The sequence below is a fragment of the Ascaphus truei genome, chromosome 13 (genome assembly GCF_040206685.1).
Source record: "Ascaphus truei isolate aAscTru1 chromosome 13, aAscTru1.hap1, whole genome shotgun sequence".
In the NCBI taxonomy this organism is placed as follows: domain Eukaryota; kingdom Metazoa; phylum Chordata; class Amphibia; order Anura; family Ascaphidae; genus Ascaphus; species Ascaphus truei.
Genome location: NC_134495.1, coordinates 19,452,785 through 19,470,105, shown reverse-complemented (window position 1 = coordinate 19,470,105; position 17,321 = coordinate 19,452,785). Strand labels below are relative to the sequence as shown.

At 48.8% G+C, this 17,321-nt stretch overlaps 1 protein-coding gene across 7 annotated transcripts in view; it reads left to right on the top strand.

Annotated features, from left to right (window-relative positions):
* The window catches only part of UBE3B (ubiquitin protein ligase E3B), a 46,029-nt gene that overhangs the window by 19,689 nt on the left and 9,019 nt on the right, over nt 1-17,321 (top strand). For all 7 annotated transcript variants that reach the window (XR_012787763.1, XR_012787764.1, XM_075568773.1 and 4 more), the window contains 10 exons: nt 2,035-2,204; nt 4,527-4,694; nt 5,302-5,473; nt 6,192-6,310; nt 8,235-8,349; nt 9,012-9,111; nt 10,542-10,661; nt 12,023-12,199; nt 12,677-12,787; nt 14,227-14,364. Coding sequence is in view for 5 of the 7 variants with exons in the window: in XM_075568773.1 (XP_075424888.1) it covers nt 2,035-2,204; nt 4,527-4,694; nt 5,302-5,473; nt 6,192-6,310; nt 8,235-8,349; nt 9,012-9,111; nt 10,542-10,661; nt 12,023-12,199; nt 12,677-12,787; nt 14,227-14,364 (1,390 nt within the window). In the remaining 2 variants the exon portion in view is untranslated. The remainder of the gene's footprint in view (nt 1-2,034; nt 2,205-4,526; nt 4,695-5,301; nt 5,474-6,191; nt 6,311-8,234; nt 8,350-9,011; nt 9,112-10,541; nt 10,662-12,022; nt 12,200-12,676; nt 12,788-14,226; nt 14,365-17,321) is intronic.

Genomic DNA, 17,321 nt, shown 5'->3' with positions numbered 1-17,321 from the left:
ATCTCCCACTTCCCTGTCCCCAACCTCCCGCTTCCCTGTCCCCAACCTCCCACTTCCCTGTCCCCAACCTCCCGCTTCCCTGTTCCCAACCTCCCGCTTCCCTGTCCCCAACCTCCCGCTTCCCTGTCCCCAACCTCCCGCTTCCCTGTCCCCAACCTCCCGCTTCCCTGTCCCCAACCTCCCGCATCCCTGTCCCTAACCTCCCGCTTCCCTGTCCCCAACCTCCCGCTTCCCTGTCCCTAACCTCCCGCTTCCCTGTTCCCAACCTCCCGCTTCCCTGTCCCCAACCTCCCGCTTCCCTGTCCCTAACCTCCCACTTCCCTGTCCCTAACCTCCCGCTTCCCTGTCCCTAACCTCCCGCTTCCCTGTCCCTAACCTCCCGCTTCCCTGTCCCCAATCTCCCACTTCCCTGTCCCCAACCTCCCGCTTCCCTGTCCCCAACCTCCCGCTTCCCTGTCCCCAACCTCCCGCGTCCCTGTCCCTAACCTCCCGCTTCCCTGTCCCCCAACCTCCCGCTTCCCTGTCCCCAACCTCCCGCTTCCCTGTCCCTAACCTCCCGCTTCCCTGTCCCTAACCTCCCGCTTCCCTGTCCCTAATCTCCCACTTCCCTGTCCCCAACCTCCCGCTTTCCTGTCCCTAACCTCCCGCTTCCCTGTCCCTAATCTCCCACTTCCCTGTCCCCAACCTCCCGCTTCCCTGTCTCCAATCTCCCACTTCCCTCTCGCTAATCTCCCGCTTCCCTGTCCCCAACCTCCCGCTTCCCTGTCCCTAACCTCCCGCTTCCCTGTCCCTAACCTCCCGCTTCCCTGTCCCTAATCTCCCACTTCCCTGTCCCCAACCTCCCGCTTCCCTGTCCCTAACCTCCCACTTCCCTCTCGCTAATCTCCCACTTCCCTGTCCCCAACCTCCCACTTCCCCTGTCTCTAACCTCCCACTTCCCTCTCCCCAACCTCCCGCTTCCCTGTCCCCAACCTCCCACTTCCCTGTCCCCAATCTCCCACTTCCCTGTCCCTAACCTCCCGCTTCCCTGTCCCTAACCTCCCGCTTCCCTGTCCCTAACCTCCCGCTTCCCTGTCCCTAACCTCCCACTTCCCCTGTCTCTAACCTCCCACTTCCCTGTCCCTAACCTCCCGCTTCCCTGTCCCCAACCTCCCGCTTCCCTGTCCCCAACCTCCCGCTTCCCTGTCCCTAACCTCCCGCTTCCCTGTCCCTAACCTCCCGCTTCCCTGTCCCTAACCTCCCGCTTCCCTGTCCCTAACCTCCCGCTTCCCTGTCCCCAACCTCCCGCTTCCCTGTCCCTAACCTCCCGCTTCCCTGTCCCCAACCTCCCACTTCCCTGTCCCCAACCTCCCGCTTCCCTGTCCCTAACCTCCCGCTTCCCTGTCCCTAACCTCCCACTTCCCTGTCCCTAACCTCCCACTTCCCTGTCCCTAACCTCCCGCTTCCCTGTCCCCAACCTCCCACTTTCCTGTCCCTCACCTCCCGCTTCCCTGTCCCCAACCTCCCACTTCCCTGTCCCTAACCTCCCACTTCCCTGTCTCTAACCTCCCGCTTCCCTGTCCCTAACCTCCCACTTCCCCTGTCTCTAACCTCCCACTTCCCCCGTCCCTAACCTTGCGCTTCCCCCCCCGTCCCTAACCTTGCGCTTCCCCCCCCGTCCCTAACCTCGCGCTTCCACCCTCCCCGTCCCTAACCTCCCACTTCCCCCGTCCCTAACCTCGCGCTTCCACCCTCCCCGTCCCTAACCTCCCACTTCCCCCGTCCCTAACCTTGCGCTTCCCCCCCCGTCCCTAACCTCGCGCTTCCCCCCCGTCCCTAACCTCGCGCTTCCCCCCCGTCCCTAACCTCGCGCTTCCCCCCCGTCCCTAGCCTCGCGCTTCCCCCCCCCTGTCCCTAGCCTCGCGCTTCCCCCCCGTCACTAACCTCGCGCTTCCCCATAGATGTGATATCTCCCCCATAACTCCCTCCTTCCCCGTAGATGGACAATAGACCTCCACCTGAGCCGCTCTCCCTCTCCTCCCGCTCTCCTTCCAGCCTCAATGAGTCCATGCCCTTACTGACCAAGCAGCTGCAGCACCTGTGGGGCGCACCCATGATCCGCATCGTGTTCCGGGAGGTCCTCAGCAAGAAGCTGGCGGAGAATTCGGACGCGTCTCACGCCCCCTCGCACAGCACCTCCCCACAGAACAACCTGCCCATGAAAAGTGAGGTCTCTTTCTCCTGTCATTCCTTTAACAAGTGATAGAGTAGAGCAGAGATCCCCAACAAAGGGTTTGGTAACCACGAAGGGTTTGTGAGGCGTCTCCCAAGGGGTCACCCAAAAATAATCTCTAATGGTGGATCCCAGGCTGTGTAACGGGGTCCTGAGCCCATGTGCGAACTGTGCACTTGGTAAGACCCCAAACTGTACCTTAGCGTGGGGAGTATAACTGTCATAGCAGGAGCTTCAAAAGTCGCTCCCCACAATGCTTTGCATACACAGCGGCAAGGCATTGTGGGACGTGACTTTGGAAGCTCCTGCAGTGAGTGACAGCTATAACCCCCCATGCTGCCTGCACACACTGAGGTGCAGTTTGGGGCCTTATTAAGCGCGTGTTCCCCCCGCGAGCCCAGGACACGACACTGCCTGGGATCGGTCACACAGCTCTGTTAGCGACAGTCTGAGGAGTCGGCAATAAGATTTATTAATTAGGGGTTCGCAGCACAAATATTTTCTATCGGGGGGGGGTGGGATGCCCAGTGCAATAAAGGTTTGTGAACCGCTGGGGTAGAGTATGTCAGAAAGCAGTTTCTGTATGTAGCAGCAGCCGATATAACCTCCCACGTTCCCTAAGGAAAGGTCTTGTATAGTTCCACAACTGCTCTATTCCGTCACATACAGTTGATGACAGCGACACTGGGTTTACTATGTAACTATGTAATATGGGTGACCTTGGGCAGTGTTAAGAGGAACATCTTGGATTTTGTGATAAATAGGACCCCCAGCATCTTTTGGTCAGAGTCTTTAGTTGTAGCGAGCAACGGTTACGTCTTGATCTCTACAGTACTCTGAAAATAGTACCGGATTCCCCCCCCCACACACACGGCAGAGCCAGAGTCTCACTTTGGCACCATCCATTTATGTAGGTGGTCACCATTTTACTCTATCCCAATATAAATCCTAGGCAGGGAATTCATCCGGGGAGTAACCAGATAACCATTTACCGGTGTCCAAACCGCAAATGGTTTATTGGTTATTGACTATCTCTGGATCAATATAAAGGATGAGGATCTCGCCCAGTTAGACTTTGGAGGGAGGTGTAACCCAAAGGACACAGGTATTTATTTTCGCGGCCCCACACTCCTCCGTAATGACATTTACCTGCCTTTGTTTTACAGCATGTTCAGCTTCGCTACAATAAGCTTCCATTGAAGTGAGGATTGTGTATCCATGGCGCACTGTTTGTGCGTCGGGTTGCGATGAGTGCTAAATGTGTACATACCGAGTGAGCCAACCACTCTTTTGGGTCACTACATATTTTTCAATGGCAGTGTGTAGAGACATAGAGTTTGACAGCGGATCAGAACCGCTCGGCCCACCTCATCTGTAAAGCCTCAGACCCTATCTGATCCTTGTCTTTCGTAGGATGTGCATATGTCTATCCCATGCATGTTTACCTGCCCTGGCTGTATTAGCACTGACCACCTCTGCTGAGCGGCTACTCCATTAATCCACCATCTTTTCCGCTAAGTAGCACTGCCTCACACTTCCCCTGGGCCTCCCGCCCTGCAGCGTCAGAGTACGACCTCTTGTTCTAGCTCTTCTCCTTCTCTGAAATATGCTTCCCTCCTGCACTTTGTTAAACCCCTTATGAAAGTTTCAATCATATCCCCCTTCTCCCCTTCCCCCTACCCCTCCCCCCTCCCCCCTCTCTCCTCCTCCCTCTCCCCTCCCCCTCTCCCCTCCAAGCCGCGCATATTAAGGTCCTTCTATCTTTCCGAAACAGCTTTATGATATAGACCAGCGATGGCCATCTCCAGTCTTCAAGAGCCACCAACAGGCCAAGTATGAAGGATTTCCCGACTTCAGTGGCTCAGTCATTTTCATTGAGCCCCCTGTGCTGATGAAGCCACCTGTGCTGAAGCAGGGATATCCTTAAAACCTGGACTTTTGGTGGCCCTTGAAGACTGGAGTTGCCTACCCCCTGATGTAGTAGATTTGGTGCACTCTCTTGACACCGTCTTGCAGAACCCCCTGATGTAGTAGATTAGGTGCACTCTCTTGACACCGTCTTGCAGAACCCCCTGATGTTGACCATGCACTAATTTAGCTGCCCTTTATTTGCATAGATATGATTAACCCCAGGAAGGGCTCAAACTGCCGCACCTAACCTTTCCCTTAGGACCCTGCCACTTATAACAAACGTTTGCAATAGGTGTGTTATTGATCAGTGGTATCACTCGGGGGGGGACTTCTTATTAACACTTGTAAAGTGAATAACAGGATTTGTCCTAGCCAACTCTCACGGTTTGCACAATGTCGGCAGATCTCTTTAAACGGGCGTTCCAGAAATCCGCCTCTGTCCGTCACATCCTGAAGCCGATCGGGGGAAAGCGCGTGGATTCTGCGGAAGTCCAGAAAGTGTGCAGCGTCTGTGTGCTGTACCAGACCGCGCTGACCACGCTCACGCAGATCCGACTGCAGATACTCACTGGTTAGTAGGGCATATTGCCAGAGTGACACAACGCGGGATGCTCATTATAATATATATATATATATATATATATATAATACAGATGGGATAAGTGCTTCAACACATAATTGTAACATTGGGAGAAAGCTGTCCTGGCCCCAAAGAGCTTACAATCTAATTGGCTTGTGCAGAGACAGTAGGAGTAGATTTCAGTGCATTGGTTAGGGGGAGTATTAGCACACTGTAGTTAGTGAGTAGCAGTCTTGCAGTTAGTGAGTAAACGCTTTGTTGAATGTGTGAGTTCTCAGATGGGGTTTGAAGTTAAAGAGAGAAGGTGTTTGGAGGACATTGAGAGATAGGGACTTCCAGATGTAGGATGCAGTAGTTGAGAAGGGTTGTAGGTGTGAGAGAGCTGTAGTGACCTGGGATGGAGAGGAGACCGGCCTGAGCAGAGCGTAGAGAGAGTGTAGTGGTATACGAATCCTTAACCCAATCCCTATTCCCCTGCCATGGAAGGAGTTTAAGGTGCCTCATATCTAACCCTATCCTCGTATAACTCCATCAATGTGCTGTTAATCATTTTCACTTTGGTTCCAGGAGAGATTGAGCTCTTTCATTTGATCTTTAGGTCTCACGTATCTCGACGACCTTCTGCCCAAGTTATGGGCCTTTATTTGCGAGCTGGGACCTCAGGGAGGGTTGAAACTGTTCCTGGAGTGTCTGAGCAACGACACAGATGAGTCCAGGAGACTGCTGGCCATGCTGGTTCTGTTCTGTGACTGTTCCAGGCACCTAATTACGTGAGTCTCTTAACCTTTAGAGAACCCCTAATGACGTACGTGGTATGGTCTGGACACTTGCTTGTTTTTTTAGGGGCAGATCAAGTTGATGGATTAGCCAGACCGATTTAAACAGAAGTGGTGGAGCCCCTTCCACTTCTGTTTCCGGCGCCCGGGGTGCCAGTCATGTGGTCACTACTGGAGCGATCAAACGATGAGGAGGTGTCGGATGTCCAGTGGCACTCTGGTGCCAGCTGACCCCCATGGCACTGTAAAGGTTAAACATTGACCACAGATGAGGGTCTTTTTGACCTCCCAGTCTCCCCATTTTCCCTACTTGCTATTCCACATGTTCTGAAGAATGTTACGGAGATACCCAAATCCTCACCACCCAAGAGACCGATACTACAAGAGACTATTAGATTGCTACAAAGTTGCCAGAAATCCGGGCGTTTTAGATGGATCTTTCAGCAAAAGAACTTGGGAATGGATGTGTTTGCAGCCCAGAACAAAAGCCATGATGTGGTGTAAGGCTAGGATAGGATCCAGTTCAGATTTTAAACTACGAGCCATTCCCTGTGAAATAGTACCGAAAATAGACCAGAACGGCCACCGTGGATAGCCCCGTGTGAGAGGGGGTCTGAAGGGGGTGGGGGTAACATCAGCAGAAAGGGAAGCAACATGTTGGGTATTTAAGAGCACGTTAAAATGTCCATCTTTGTGGATCTCTCTCTGGCAGGATCCTCGATGACATTGAAGTGTACGAAGAGCAGATCTCATTCAAGGTGGAGGAGCTGGTCACCATCTCCTCGTTCCTGAACTCCTTTGTGTTCAAGATGATCTGGGACTGTATCCTGGGTAAGACTCCCTCAGTACATAGCAGGGGGCTCTCAAACTGTGTGTGTGTGTTTGTGTGTTGTGTGTTTGTGTGTATGTTTGTATACATGCTGTGGTTTTTTATATTTTATATATATATATATATATATATATATATATATATATATATATATATTCATGTAGAGGTATCAGTACCGTGTTAGCCGAGCTTCAATAATCAAAAAATAAATAGGTGATACCGTTCTGTGGCTAACGAAATGCTTTTATTTGTGCGAGCTTTCGAGATACACTGATCTCTTCTTTCGGCGATGTTACAATGAATGAAGCAAGCAAAAGCTATACTATAAACAATGTCTATTGGAATGTTATCTGTGCTGGTCCTTCCCCCGGTGTGGATGTGTTTTATGGCTGGAGGTGTCAAAAGGTTCCTGAAAGCAAGTGATGAAAGAGTGTGTATGTGTATCAGTGTGAATTAACATGAATGGAGAGCCCACAGTATATACAGTGCTTTACAAAAGGTGTGTGTTGAGTGGGAGCGTATATAAATGGTGTGGGTGGGTGTGGAAATGTGAGAGTTAGTAGCATAACTAAAAGTGTGTGTGGATACTATGTGGTCCCTATTGGTGTATAGGGATGGAAAAACAAGGAGTATAAGTATGTTTGAGAGACAGCTGTGTGTGCATACATATAGCACAGTATGTACAGACATGGCCTATAGCGCTCATGGGAAGAGAGTTCACTTGTGTCAGTAATGGCTCATAAAATTTCGATCTCTGTTTAGGCCACTGCTAAGTGTCCCGAACAGTTGCATAAATTTGTATTCATGCAACCGTCTCTCTGTCGGTGTTTTAAGATTACCTTTGAGTATGGCAACCCTCAGATCGTTCATCTTATGGCCAGAGTCAGAGAAATATATATATATATATATATATATATATATGCAAATATAGCTGTATGCTCATCTGCATGTCTTAGGCAGGTCTGCAACCCCGCCTTATATATATATATAATTTATATATTTATTTTAAGAGTGCTGCCTCCTTTTGCTCTTCTGCTGCCCTGCTGGTAACATTGTGTGTGTGTGTGTGTGTGTGTGTGTGTGTGTGTGTGTGTGTGTGTGTGTGTGTGTGTGTGTGTGTGTGTGTGTGTGTGTGTGTGTGTGTGTGTGTGTGTGTGTGTGTGTGTGTGTGTGTGTGTGTGTGTGTGTGTGTGTGTACATGAACACAAGATTAATATCTCAATGTATCTTTCCTGGTAAAATATCTTCCTGAAAAGCAAAACGTACAAATATATACTTATTTATATGTGTCTGGTTTATGTTTGATACATATTTATACATGAGCACACACAGTATTTACAGTGTGTATATAAATATATCTAACACTTTTTTTTTTTTTAAACTTGGCGTATATTTCCTGCGAACGCATCTTCGTTTAAGAAAAAAAAAAATAGAACCGTGTCAAATAAAACTCTGGGTATAGTTTCATGTTTATCACACGCAGTAACACAGGAGGGGGAGGGAGGAGTGGGTATGACACCTTTTATTGGACCAACAAGTTGTTGAGATGTTACAAGATTTCCCACCTCTCGGGGTCCTTCATCGGGTACGGCAGCAATACAGAAACACAATATTATATGCAGTGTATGTAAGAGGGATCTCTGGTTATCTCAAAACCCGTTGTAACCAGAGATCCCTCTTACATACACGGTATATAATATTGTGTTTCTGTATTGCTGCCGTACCGGATGAAGGACCCTGAGAAGTTGGAAAGTTTGTAACATCTCAACTACTTGTTGGTGCAATAAAAAGTCTCGTACCCCCTAATCCCTCTCCCTCCTGTGTTACTGCACGGAAGGAGCAGCCCGGCCCCCCACCCTTCTTTGCCTGCATGGTTATCACAGGAACGTTGTTAATGAAACCGCTTCTATCCCCCTGTGTTTGCAGAGAACGCCAAGGGTGAGACGCTGGAGCTCTTCCACTCCGTACACGGCTGGCTAATGGTGTTGTATGAGAGGGACTGTCGCCGGAGATTCGCCCCTGACGACCACTGGCTGCGCAAGTGAGTGTGTTGCATTGGATCCGTGTTGCCTTGGATCCGTGTTGCCTTGGATCCGTGTTGCCTTGGATCCGTGTTGCATTGGATCCGTGATGCATTGCGCATGCGCAGTTCGCTCTGCATGGCGGCAGCTGCCGTGTTCCCTGCATTCCACTGTGCAGGGCTGAATTATACAGCAGTACTGAGACCCGTTGACACCCATCATTTCACCCTCTGCATAACAGCAGGCATGACTTTAAAATGGAAGGAGCCTTTGAAAGGTCAGATCCTGGTTAAAATCCCCGTGACCTTGGGCAGGTCACTTTATCTTCCTGTGTCTCAGGCATACAAATGGGATCGTGAGCTCTTTGGGGGACGGGTTAATTGTGTCTGAAAGAAATTCTGTGTACAGCCCTGTGTGTACACTCTCAGCGCTCTATATGACATTATTATATAATATATTTGATATGACTATAACATATTGTTGGACCATTATAATCTCCATCACAATGCAGCTCCCTCTGAAAGCAATATATGTATGGGGTGGGCTCTCCAAAAGACTGAGGGTTTCAGATAAGTGATCAGTCCTCACCCAGTGACCGGGGATTACACGTTGCAGATGAATAACCGTATAAACTTGCCATGCTGCAATCTAGAAACTGAACGGAGTCTCCTGCTTCTTCCAGGGATCTGAAACCCGCTTTGCTCTTCCAAGAACTGGACAAGGAGAGGAAGAGAGCGCAGCTCCTGCTGCAGTATATCCCTCACGTCATCCCGCACAAGAATGTAAGTAACACGGTCACCCTGCCCACACACTGCCTGCCCTGGTGTCACACACGGTCACCCTGCCCTCACACTGCCTGCCCTGGTGTCACACACGGTCACCCTGCTCACACACTGCCTGCCCTGGTGTCACACACGGTCACCCTGCTCACACACTGCCTGCCCTGGTGTCACACACGGTCACCCTGCTCACACACTGCCTGCCCTGGTGTCACACACGGTCACCCTGCTCACACACTGCCTGCCCTGGTGTCACACACGGTCACCCTGCTCATACACTGCCTGCCCTGGTGTCACACACGGTCACCCTGCTCACACACTGCCTGCCCTAGTGTCACACACAGCTGTGGAAATACACACCTTTTTTGTCTAGTAGATTAGGTGGGAAGAAGACATATGTCCGCCACGTTCAGCCCTTGTTGAATAGTAATTAAGTGAGATACTCATCCTATATTTATTCTTGTGTTGATCCACAGGATGGCAAAAAAAAAAAACCCTAGTGAAACCGTTGTTATTTAGGGCCCATATCCACTAAACAGTCTTCTACTATACAACACTTTCCGGGCATCTAGAACAATTAGTCACGGCCATTTAGCCGCAGCCGTTTCGCCAACAGGGCATTTGGCGGCCAGGACGTCGCCGCAGGTAATCGTTACCTCTGCCCCGGGATCGTAGCTATAAAAAGTGTTTATTAGATCATTCACTCACATGAAAGGGAAATCCTCCTGCGTGTCCATCAAAGAAAACCCTAACCTTTACCCCTAATCGTAACCCTATAATCCATACCTCGGGGCGAAATGGTCGCAGCCAGCTGTCCCTCAGCGGCTAATTGGGCCTTTCTGTCTTCCGGCTGGACGATCACTTCCAGCCCATTCACTTGAAGACTCCGCGGGAATTATGGCTTTACTCTGCCTCATAAGGGGGAAAATCCCTACCTGGCCCCGGTGATGGGAGTCCGATTTCTCCCTGCATCAACATCCTATGTTTTAACTTATTCTGCTTATCCCTGTATACCGTTCTCTTCTAAAGAGGTCCAACATGTCTACTGTATCTGCCATCACCGTCCCCATGAGTAGTGAATGCCACATTGTATCTGCCACCGCTGTAAGTTTTCCCGTGCTGCTGGTGTGGTCATGTTGTCTCCGTTGTTACTCGCGCATATAAACAAAACAAGGGAGTTGTGGTTGAATTTAGTGTTCCTGTTGAAAAGCGAAACATAGTCATGCCACAAAATACAAATCCGTGACGCTTGAGTCTTTGTAAGAAAGCCGATTACACCCAAGTTACTTACTGTTTTACCCATATATATATAATCTTATATCTCATGAGGTGTGATTGTGTGTGTGTGTGTGTGTGTGTGTGTATAGATATATAGATATATACACATACATACATACATACATACAGCTGCCTCACTTGTGTCACTCTTACAGAGGGTGCTCCTGTTCCGAAATATTGTCACGAAGGAGAAGGAGAAACTGGGTTTAGTGGAGACCAACATCGCCTCTCCGCACGTCACCCACATCACCATCCGCAGGTCACGGATGCTGGAGGTATGCACACGGGCCACGGACACGCAGAAACCCAGCCCGAATTTTCATGTTCCCTGCAGAAATGTTTATTTTTTGGTGGTTTTTTTTGGGGGGGGAGGTTTCTTTAAACTCTGCTGAAAAAAATAAAAAGCTGTATTACTGCTTTTTTTTATAATATCGGTCTTGGTCCTCGTCATGTGTTAGCGGGGCAACTTCTTCCGGACGCACCAATCCGTTACAGTGATGTCATCCATAGCCTTTTTTTGAGCCCACAAGAACTCCCAGAGGTCTGTTCTCCTTCCTCCCCCCCCCCCTCTAATTTTTATTTTTTTATTTTTTTACCCATTTTCAAAGTTTTTGATTTTATTTTAAAAGCCCCCAAACCTGCAGTGAAGTGTTCACGCGCCAACTCCTGCTGTGTTTCCATGCAGACTACAAAGAGTCTTATCCTCAGTTTCTCGGATAAGATTCTTTTGTTGTCCAATTATGTCACGAATTGCTTGTAATTGTGTCACTAATTAAGAGGGTCATAGCAGCCCTATTTTTTGAGGTTTTGACCTCCCTTTTTAGGAATAAAATACAGGGGTTAAAAACAATCGGTGAATGGGGAAAGAGCCGGAGATCTGAAAGCAGGCACCGTATTGTGAATAAATGTTTAAACAATATGCAATATAACATTTGGAAATGGATATACGCAGACTCATGGGGTTTATTGTGGTTGGAGTGATGAGATTGTGCCATTGTGCTAAAGTATTTGTCCCGCGAACCCCTAATGGATAAATCTTATTGCCGACTCCTCAGACTGTCGCTAAGAGCTGTGTGACCGATCCCAGGCAGTGTCGTGTCCTGAGCTCGCGGGGGGAACACGCGCTTAATAAGGCCCCAAACTGCCCCTCAGTGTGTGCAGGCAGCATGGGGGGTATAGCTGTTACCCACTGCGGGAGCTTCCAAAGTCACGTCCCACAATGCCTTTCTGCTGTGGATGCAAAGCAGTGTGGGGAGCGACTTTGAAAGCTCCTGCTGTAAGTGACAGCTGTACCCCCCACGCTAAGGGGCATATTGGGGTCTTACTAAGTGCGCAGTTCCCACGCGGGCTCAGGACCCCGCTATACTGCCTGGGATATCTCGTAGGGGTTAATGGACCCTCTGTTAGGAACCACTGCCTGAATTCATAAGCAAAATATGGATTTCAAGCAGGGGCGAGACAGAGATATAGGTTATAAATGTATTATAAGTCACACTATAATAAGCCACAATGTATATTATTTCTGACATGGCGCCGGTTGCTTTGAAAGTACGCCGTTTCCCCGCACAAAGTTAGAAACAACTCGCTCGCGTGTTCCCGGCCTCCTGACCCCGTAATGGTTTTTCGCCCCTTCCAGGACGGGTACGACCAGCTGCGGCAGCTGTCCCAGAACGCCATGAAAGGCGTGATCCGCGTGAAGTTCGTCAACGATCTGGGCGTGGACGAGGCCGGGATAGACCAGGACGGGGTGTTTAAGGAGTTCCTGGAGGAAATCATAAAGAAAGTGTTTGACCCTGCGCTGAATCTATTCAAGGTATTTGTATAAATCGCCCGCTGGTCACAGGCTAACCATTTATTGTGTTGAACCCCCATTTTTTTTAACAGTGTTCCCCATTGTCTCACCCTGAGCCAAATGCTACTATTTTCAGCTCTGGGGATGCCCTGGTTCCCGAGATATTGGCGACAAGATTGAAACAAAATGGCTGCCAAATCTCGGGCCAATAGGAAGCTGCCACATCATCGGTTGCGGCTTCCTATTGGACAGCCACTTAAATCCCCTTGAAAGACCAGGAGTAATACCGGTAATTTCACCAGTAAATATCTCGGGAACCGAGGGGTCCCCTGAGCTGAAAATAACCTGGGTCAACTCCTGAGGATCCAAGCGGTTCCGATGATGTACAAAAATGGCATCTAGTTAGGGAGGGGATGGCTCCTTTTAACACTTTATGGAAGTTAATTACACACAGTACTTACTTTGGATGGCTGATTACATCTTGTGTGTTGTCTGCAGACCACCAGCTCCGGCGACAGGCTGTACCCGTCACCTACGTCTTATATCCACGAGAACTACCTCCAGCTGTTTGAGTTTGTAGGGAAGATGCTGGGGAAAGCCGTGTACGAGGTAAGGGGGAATGCAGTCTCGTCAGCTCTCTAGGAGCTGAGCAGAAGCACACGAGATGCCGTGGAAGGCGGAGAATCCGGACGCAGTTTGCTACCCCCCCCCCCCCAAAATGGGAAGGAGAAGAGTTTGTGGCGATTTGTTGAACATATTGAGATCCTCCCAAAGAAATGTCAGCAGAAGTGGTCAAAAGCTTGGCGAGGGTTCAGCACAAGCACGTCACAGGCCCAGCTGTAGGTCCTAACAGTGCTGTACCTGCAACAAGCTCTCATAACCTCTCTAATGGAGGGAGAGCGGTCTTTATAGACTGGTCATTCACAGGTGCATAGTCAGGGCTGCCATTTAAAAGGTGGGATGGGCGAGCGTGACACCAGTGAGGAGGGGTCACTAACCTCTAAGTTGATTTACCAATAGACATTTACAAACACACACACACATACCCTGTAAGCTCAGAACCCAAACCCACCACATCTTATACATTGTGTCAAAAGGAGTGTTATTAGGAGTGCCACCCCATGTATATAACACAAGGCAAATAGCCAAAGTGCTAAATCCAATATGACAAATGATATCGTTAAATACTGATCTGGTTTTCTCCTCGTAAGTGAGGGTCATTCGGTTCAATTCTTTGGCCAAAGTATTTTAAGCTTGCAAGCCACGCCAAGGTATGGCCTGTGACCTGTCCGCAGTCCATCCATAGAGAGTGTATGAGAGCTTGTTGCAGGTGCAGCAGGGTTAGGACCTGCAGATGGGCCGCACCGTGACCTGGTTACAGGCTTACAATACTGTGGCCAAAGAATTCAACTGAATCGGCCTCACTTATGAGAAGAAAAACAGATAAGTATTTAACTATATAATTTGTCATATTGGATCTAGCACTGAGGCTTCTTTTTTTTTTTTTCTGGAATCGTCAAAGTCCAAAAATCACCCGTTTTCTAGAAGGGACTGACCCCTTAGCCATGTCACTGCCATTAGTACACTTTGCCCCTAGGAGGGACTGACCCCTTAACCATGTCACTACCATTAGTACACTTTGCTCCTAGGAGGGACTGACCCCTTAACCATGTCACTGCCATTAGTACACTTTGCTCCTAGAAGGGACTGACCCCTTAACCATGTCACTACCATTAGTACACTTTGCTCCTAGGAGGGACTGACCCCTTAACCATGTCACTGCCATTAGTACACTTTGCTCCTAGGAGGTACTGGCCCCATAAGCATGTCACTGCCATTAGTACACTTTGCTCCTAGGAGGGACTGACCCCTTAAACATGTCACTGCCATTAGTACACTTTGCTCCTAGGAGGGACTGACCCCTTAAACATGTCACTGCCATTAGTACACTTTGCTCCTAGGAAGGAATGACCCCTTCAGACCCCAAATCACAAGCTGATGCACACAGTGCATGTACCGGGAATATTCTTCCTTGTGTATATTTTCAGGGCATTGTGGTGGACGTACCATTTGCATCGTTCTTTGTAAGCCAGCTGCTTGGGCACCATCACAGCATCTTCTACAGCTCCGTGGATGAGCTGCCTTCCCTGGACTCGGAGTTCTACAAGAATCTCACCTCCATCAAGGTCAGTGTAGCATGGCTCCGCACCTAGGGTCTGATCCGGGGGTCTCACATGGGTTAATAACAATGGGGTTCAGGGAACCAGACCAACAGTGTCATTATTTCCACGCGCCCTGATCACTGCAGCTTTGGGATGGCAGCTGCATTGTCACACTTGGTAGAAGCAGCCCGTAACAAAAGCTGTATTGTATATGCCGTTCTATTTCCTATTGGGGAGGGAGGGAGGCTCGGGGGGAAATGTGAGGAAGTCCTTCACTGAAAGAGTAGGGGATTTGTGGAATAGCCTGCCAGCAGAGGTGGTAGGGCCTAATGCAGTAAGGGAATTCAAACATACTTGGGATAAACAGAAGGGTAAATCCTAAATATGAAGGGAAAAAAAGCCAAAGAGGAGATGGGGTCTGAGCAGGAAACGTGAGGACTCGGAAGGCCAAGCGTCTCCTACCTGCCGTCAGATTCTATGTCCATGTGCAGTTATTTGCCACTATAAAGCACATTTTAAGTTCTGATACACCTGTAAAAAAAGGTGGTAAGTGGCCAAGTGCTTTCAGTTTATGGTAACGTCCGTAATGTCTATGACATTTGGTCTCGGCTGTTTCGCCGTAACCAGATGATCGCCGCAAAGGTAAGTGCCTTACCCTAACACCCCTAACCACTGAAAACCCTTAAATTAACACCCTACCCTAACCGCTAATCCCCTTAAATTAACCCCCTACCCTAACCGCTAAACCCCTTAAATTAACCCCTACCCTAACCGCTAAACCCCTTAAATTAACACCCTACCCTAACCGCTAAACCCCTTAAATTAACTCCCTAACCGCTAAACCCCTTAAATTAACCCCCTACCCTAACCGCTAAAACCCTTAAATTAACACCCTACCCTAACCGCTAAAAACCCTTAAATTAACTCCCTACCCGCTAAAACCCCTTTAATTAACTCCCTACCCGCTTAAACCCCTTAAATTAACCCCCTACCCTAACCCCCTTAAATTAACTCCCAACCCTAACCGCTAAGCCCCTTAAATAACCCCCTACCCTAACCCCCTTAAATTAACTCCCGACCCTAACCGCTAAACCCCTTAAATTAACCCCCTACCCTAACCGCTAAAACCCTTAAATTAACTCCCCACCCGCTAAAACCCCTTAAATTAACCCCCTACCCTAACCGCTAAAACCCCTTAAATTAACTCCCTACCCTAACCCCCTTAAATTAACTCCCTACCCTAACCCCCTTAAATTAACTCCCTACCCTAACCCCCTTAAATTAACTCCCTAGCCTAACCGCTAAACCCCTTAAATTAACCCCCTACCCTAACCGCTAAAACCCTTAAATTAACTCCATACCCGCTAAAACCCATTAAATTAACTCCCTACCCGCTAAAACCCCTTAAATTAACTCCCTACCCTAACCGCTAAAACCCTTAAATTAACTCCCTACCCGCTAAAACCCCTTTAATTAACTCCCTACCCGCTTAAACCCCTTAAATTAACCCCCTACCCTAACCCCCTTAAATTAACTCCCAACCCTAACCGCTAAGCCCCTTAAATAACCCCCTACCCTAACCCCCTTAAATTAACTCCCGACCCTAACCGCTAAACCCCTTAAATTAACCCCCTACCCTAACCGCTAAAACCCTTAAATTAACTCCCCACCCGCTAAAACCCCTTAAATTAACCCCCTACCCTAACCGCTAAAACCCCTTAAATTAACTCCCTACCCTAACCCCCTTAAATTAACTCCCTACCCTAACCCCCTTAAATTAACTCCCTAGCCTAACCGCTAAACCCCTTAAATTAACCCCCTACCCTAACCGCTAAAACCCTTAAATTAACTCCATACCCGCTAAAACCCATTAAATTAACTCCCTACCCGCTAAAACCCCTTAAATTAACTCCCTACCCTAACCCCCTTAAATTAACTCCCTACCCTAACCGCTAAACCCCTTAAATTAACCCCTACCCTAACCGCTAAACCCCTTAAATGAACCCCCTACCCTAACCGCTAAACCCCTTAAATTAACCCCCTACCCTAATCGCTAAAACCCTTAAATTAACTCCCTACCCGCTAAAACCCCTTTAATTAACTCCCTACCCGCTTAAACCCCTTAAATTAACCCCCTACCCTAACCCCCTTAAATTAACTCCCAACCCTAACCGCTAAGCCCCTTAAATAACCCCCTACCCTAACCCCCTTAAATTAACTCCCGACCCTAACCGCTAAACCCCTTAAATTAACCCCCTACCCTAACCGCTAAAACCCTTAAATTAACTCCCCACCCGCTAAAACCCCTTAAATTAACCCCCTACCCTAACCGCTAAAACCCCTTAAATTAACTCCCTACCCTAACCCCCTTAAATTAACTCCCTACCCTAACCCCCTTAAATTAACTCCCTAGCCTAACCGCTAAACCCCTTAAATTAACCCCCTACCCTAACCGCTAAAACCCTTAAATTAACTCCATACCCGCTAAAACCCATTAAATTAACTCCCTACCCGCTAAAACCCCTTAAATTAACTCCCTACCCTAACCTCCTTAAATTAACTCCCTACCCTAACCGCTAAACCCCTTAAATTAACCCCTACCCTAACCGCTAAACCCCTTAAATGAACCCCCTACCCTAACCGCTAAACCCCTTAAATTAACCCCCTACCCTAATCGCTAAAACCCTTAAATTAACTCCCTAACCGCTAAACCCCTTAAATTAACCCCCTACCCTAACCGCTAAAACCCTTAAATTAACACCCTACCCTAACCGCTAAAAACCCTTAAATTAACTCCCTACCCGCTAAAACCCCTTTAATTAACTCCCTACCCGCTTAAACCCCTTAAATTAACCCCCTACCCTAACCCCCTTAAATTAACTCCCAACCCTAACCGCTAAGCCCCTTAAATAACCCCCTACCCTAACCCCCTTAAATTAACTCCGGACCCTAACCGCTAAACCCCTTAAATTAACCCCCTA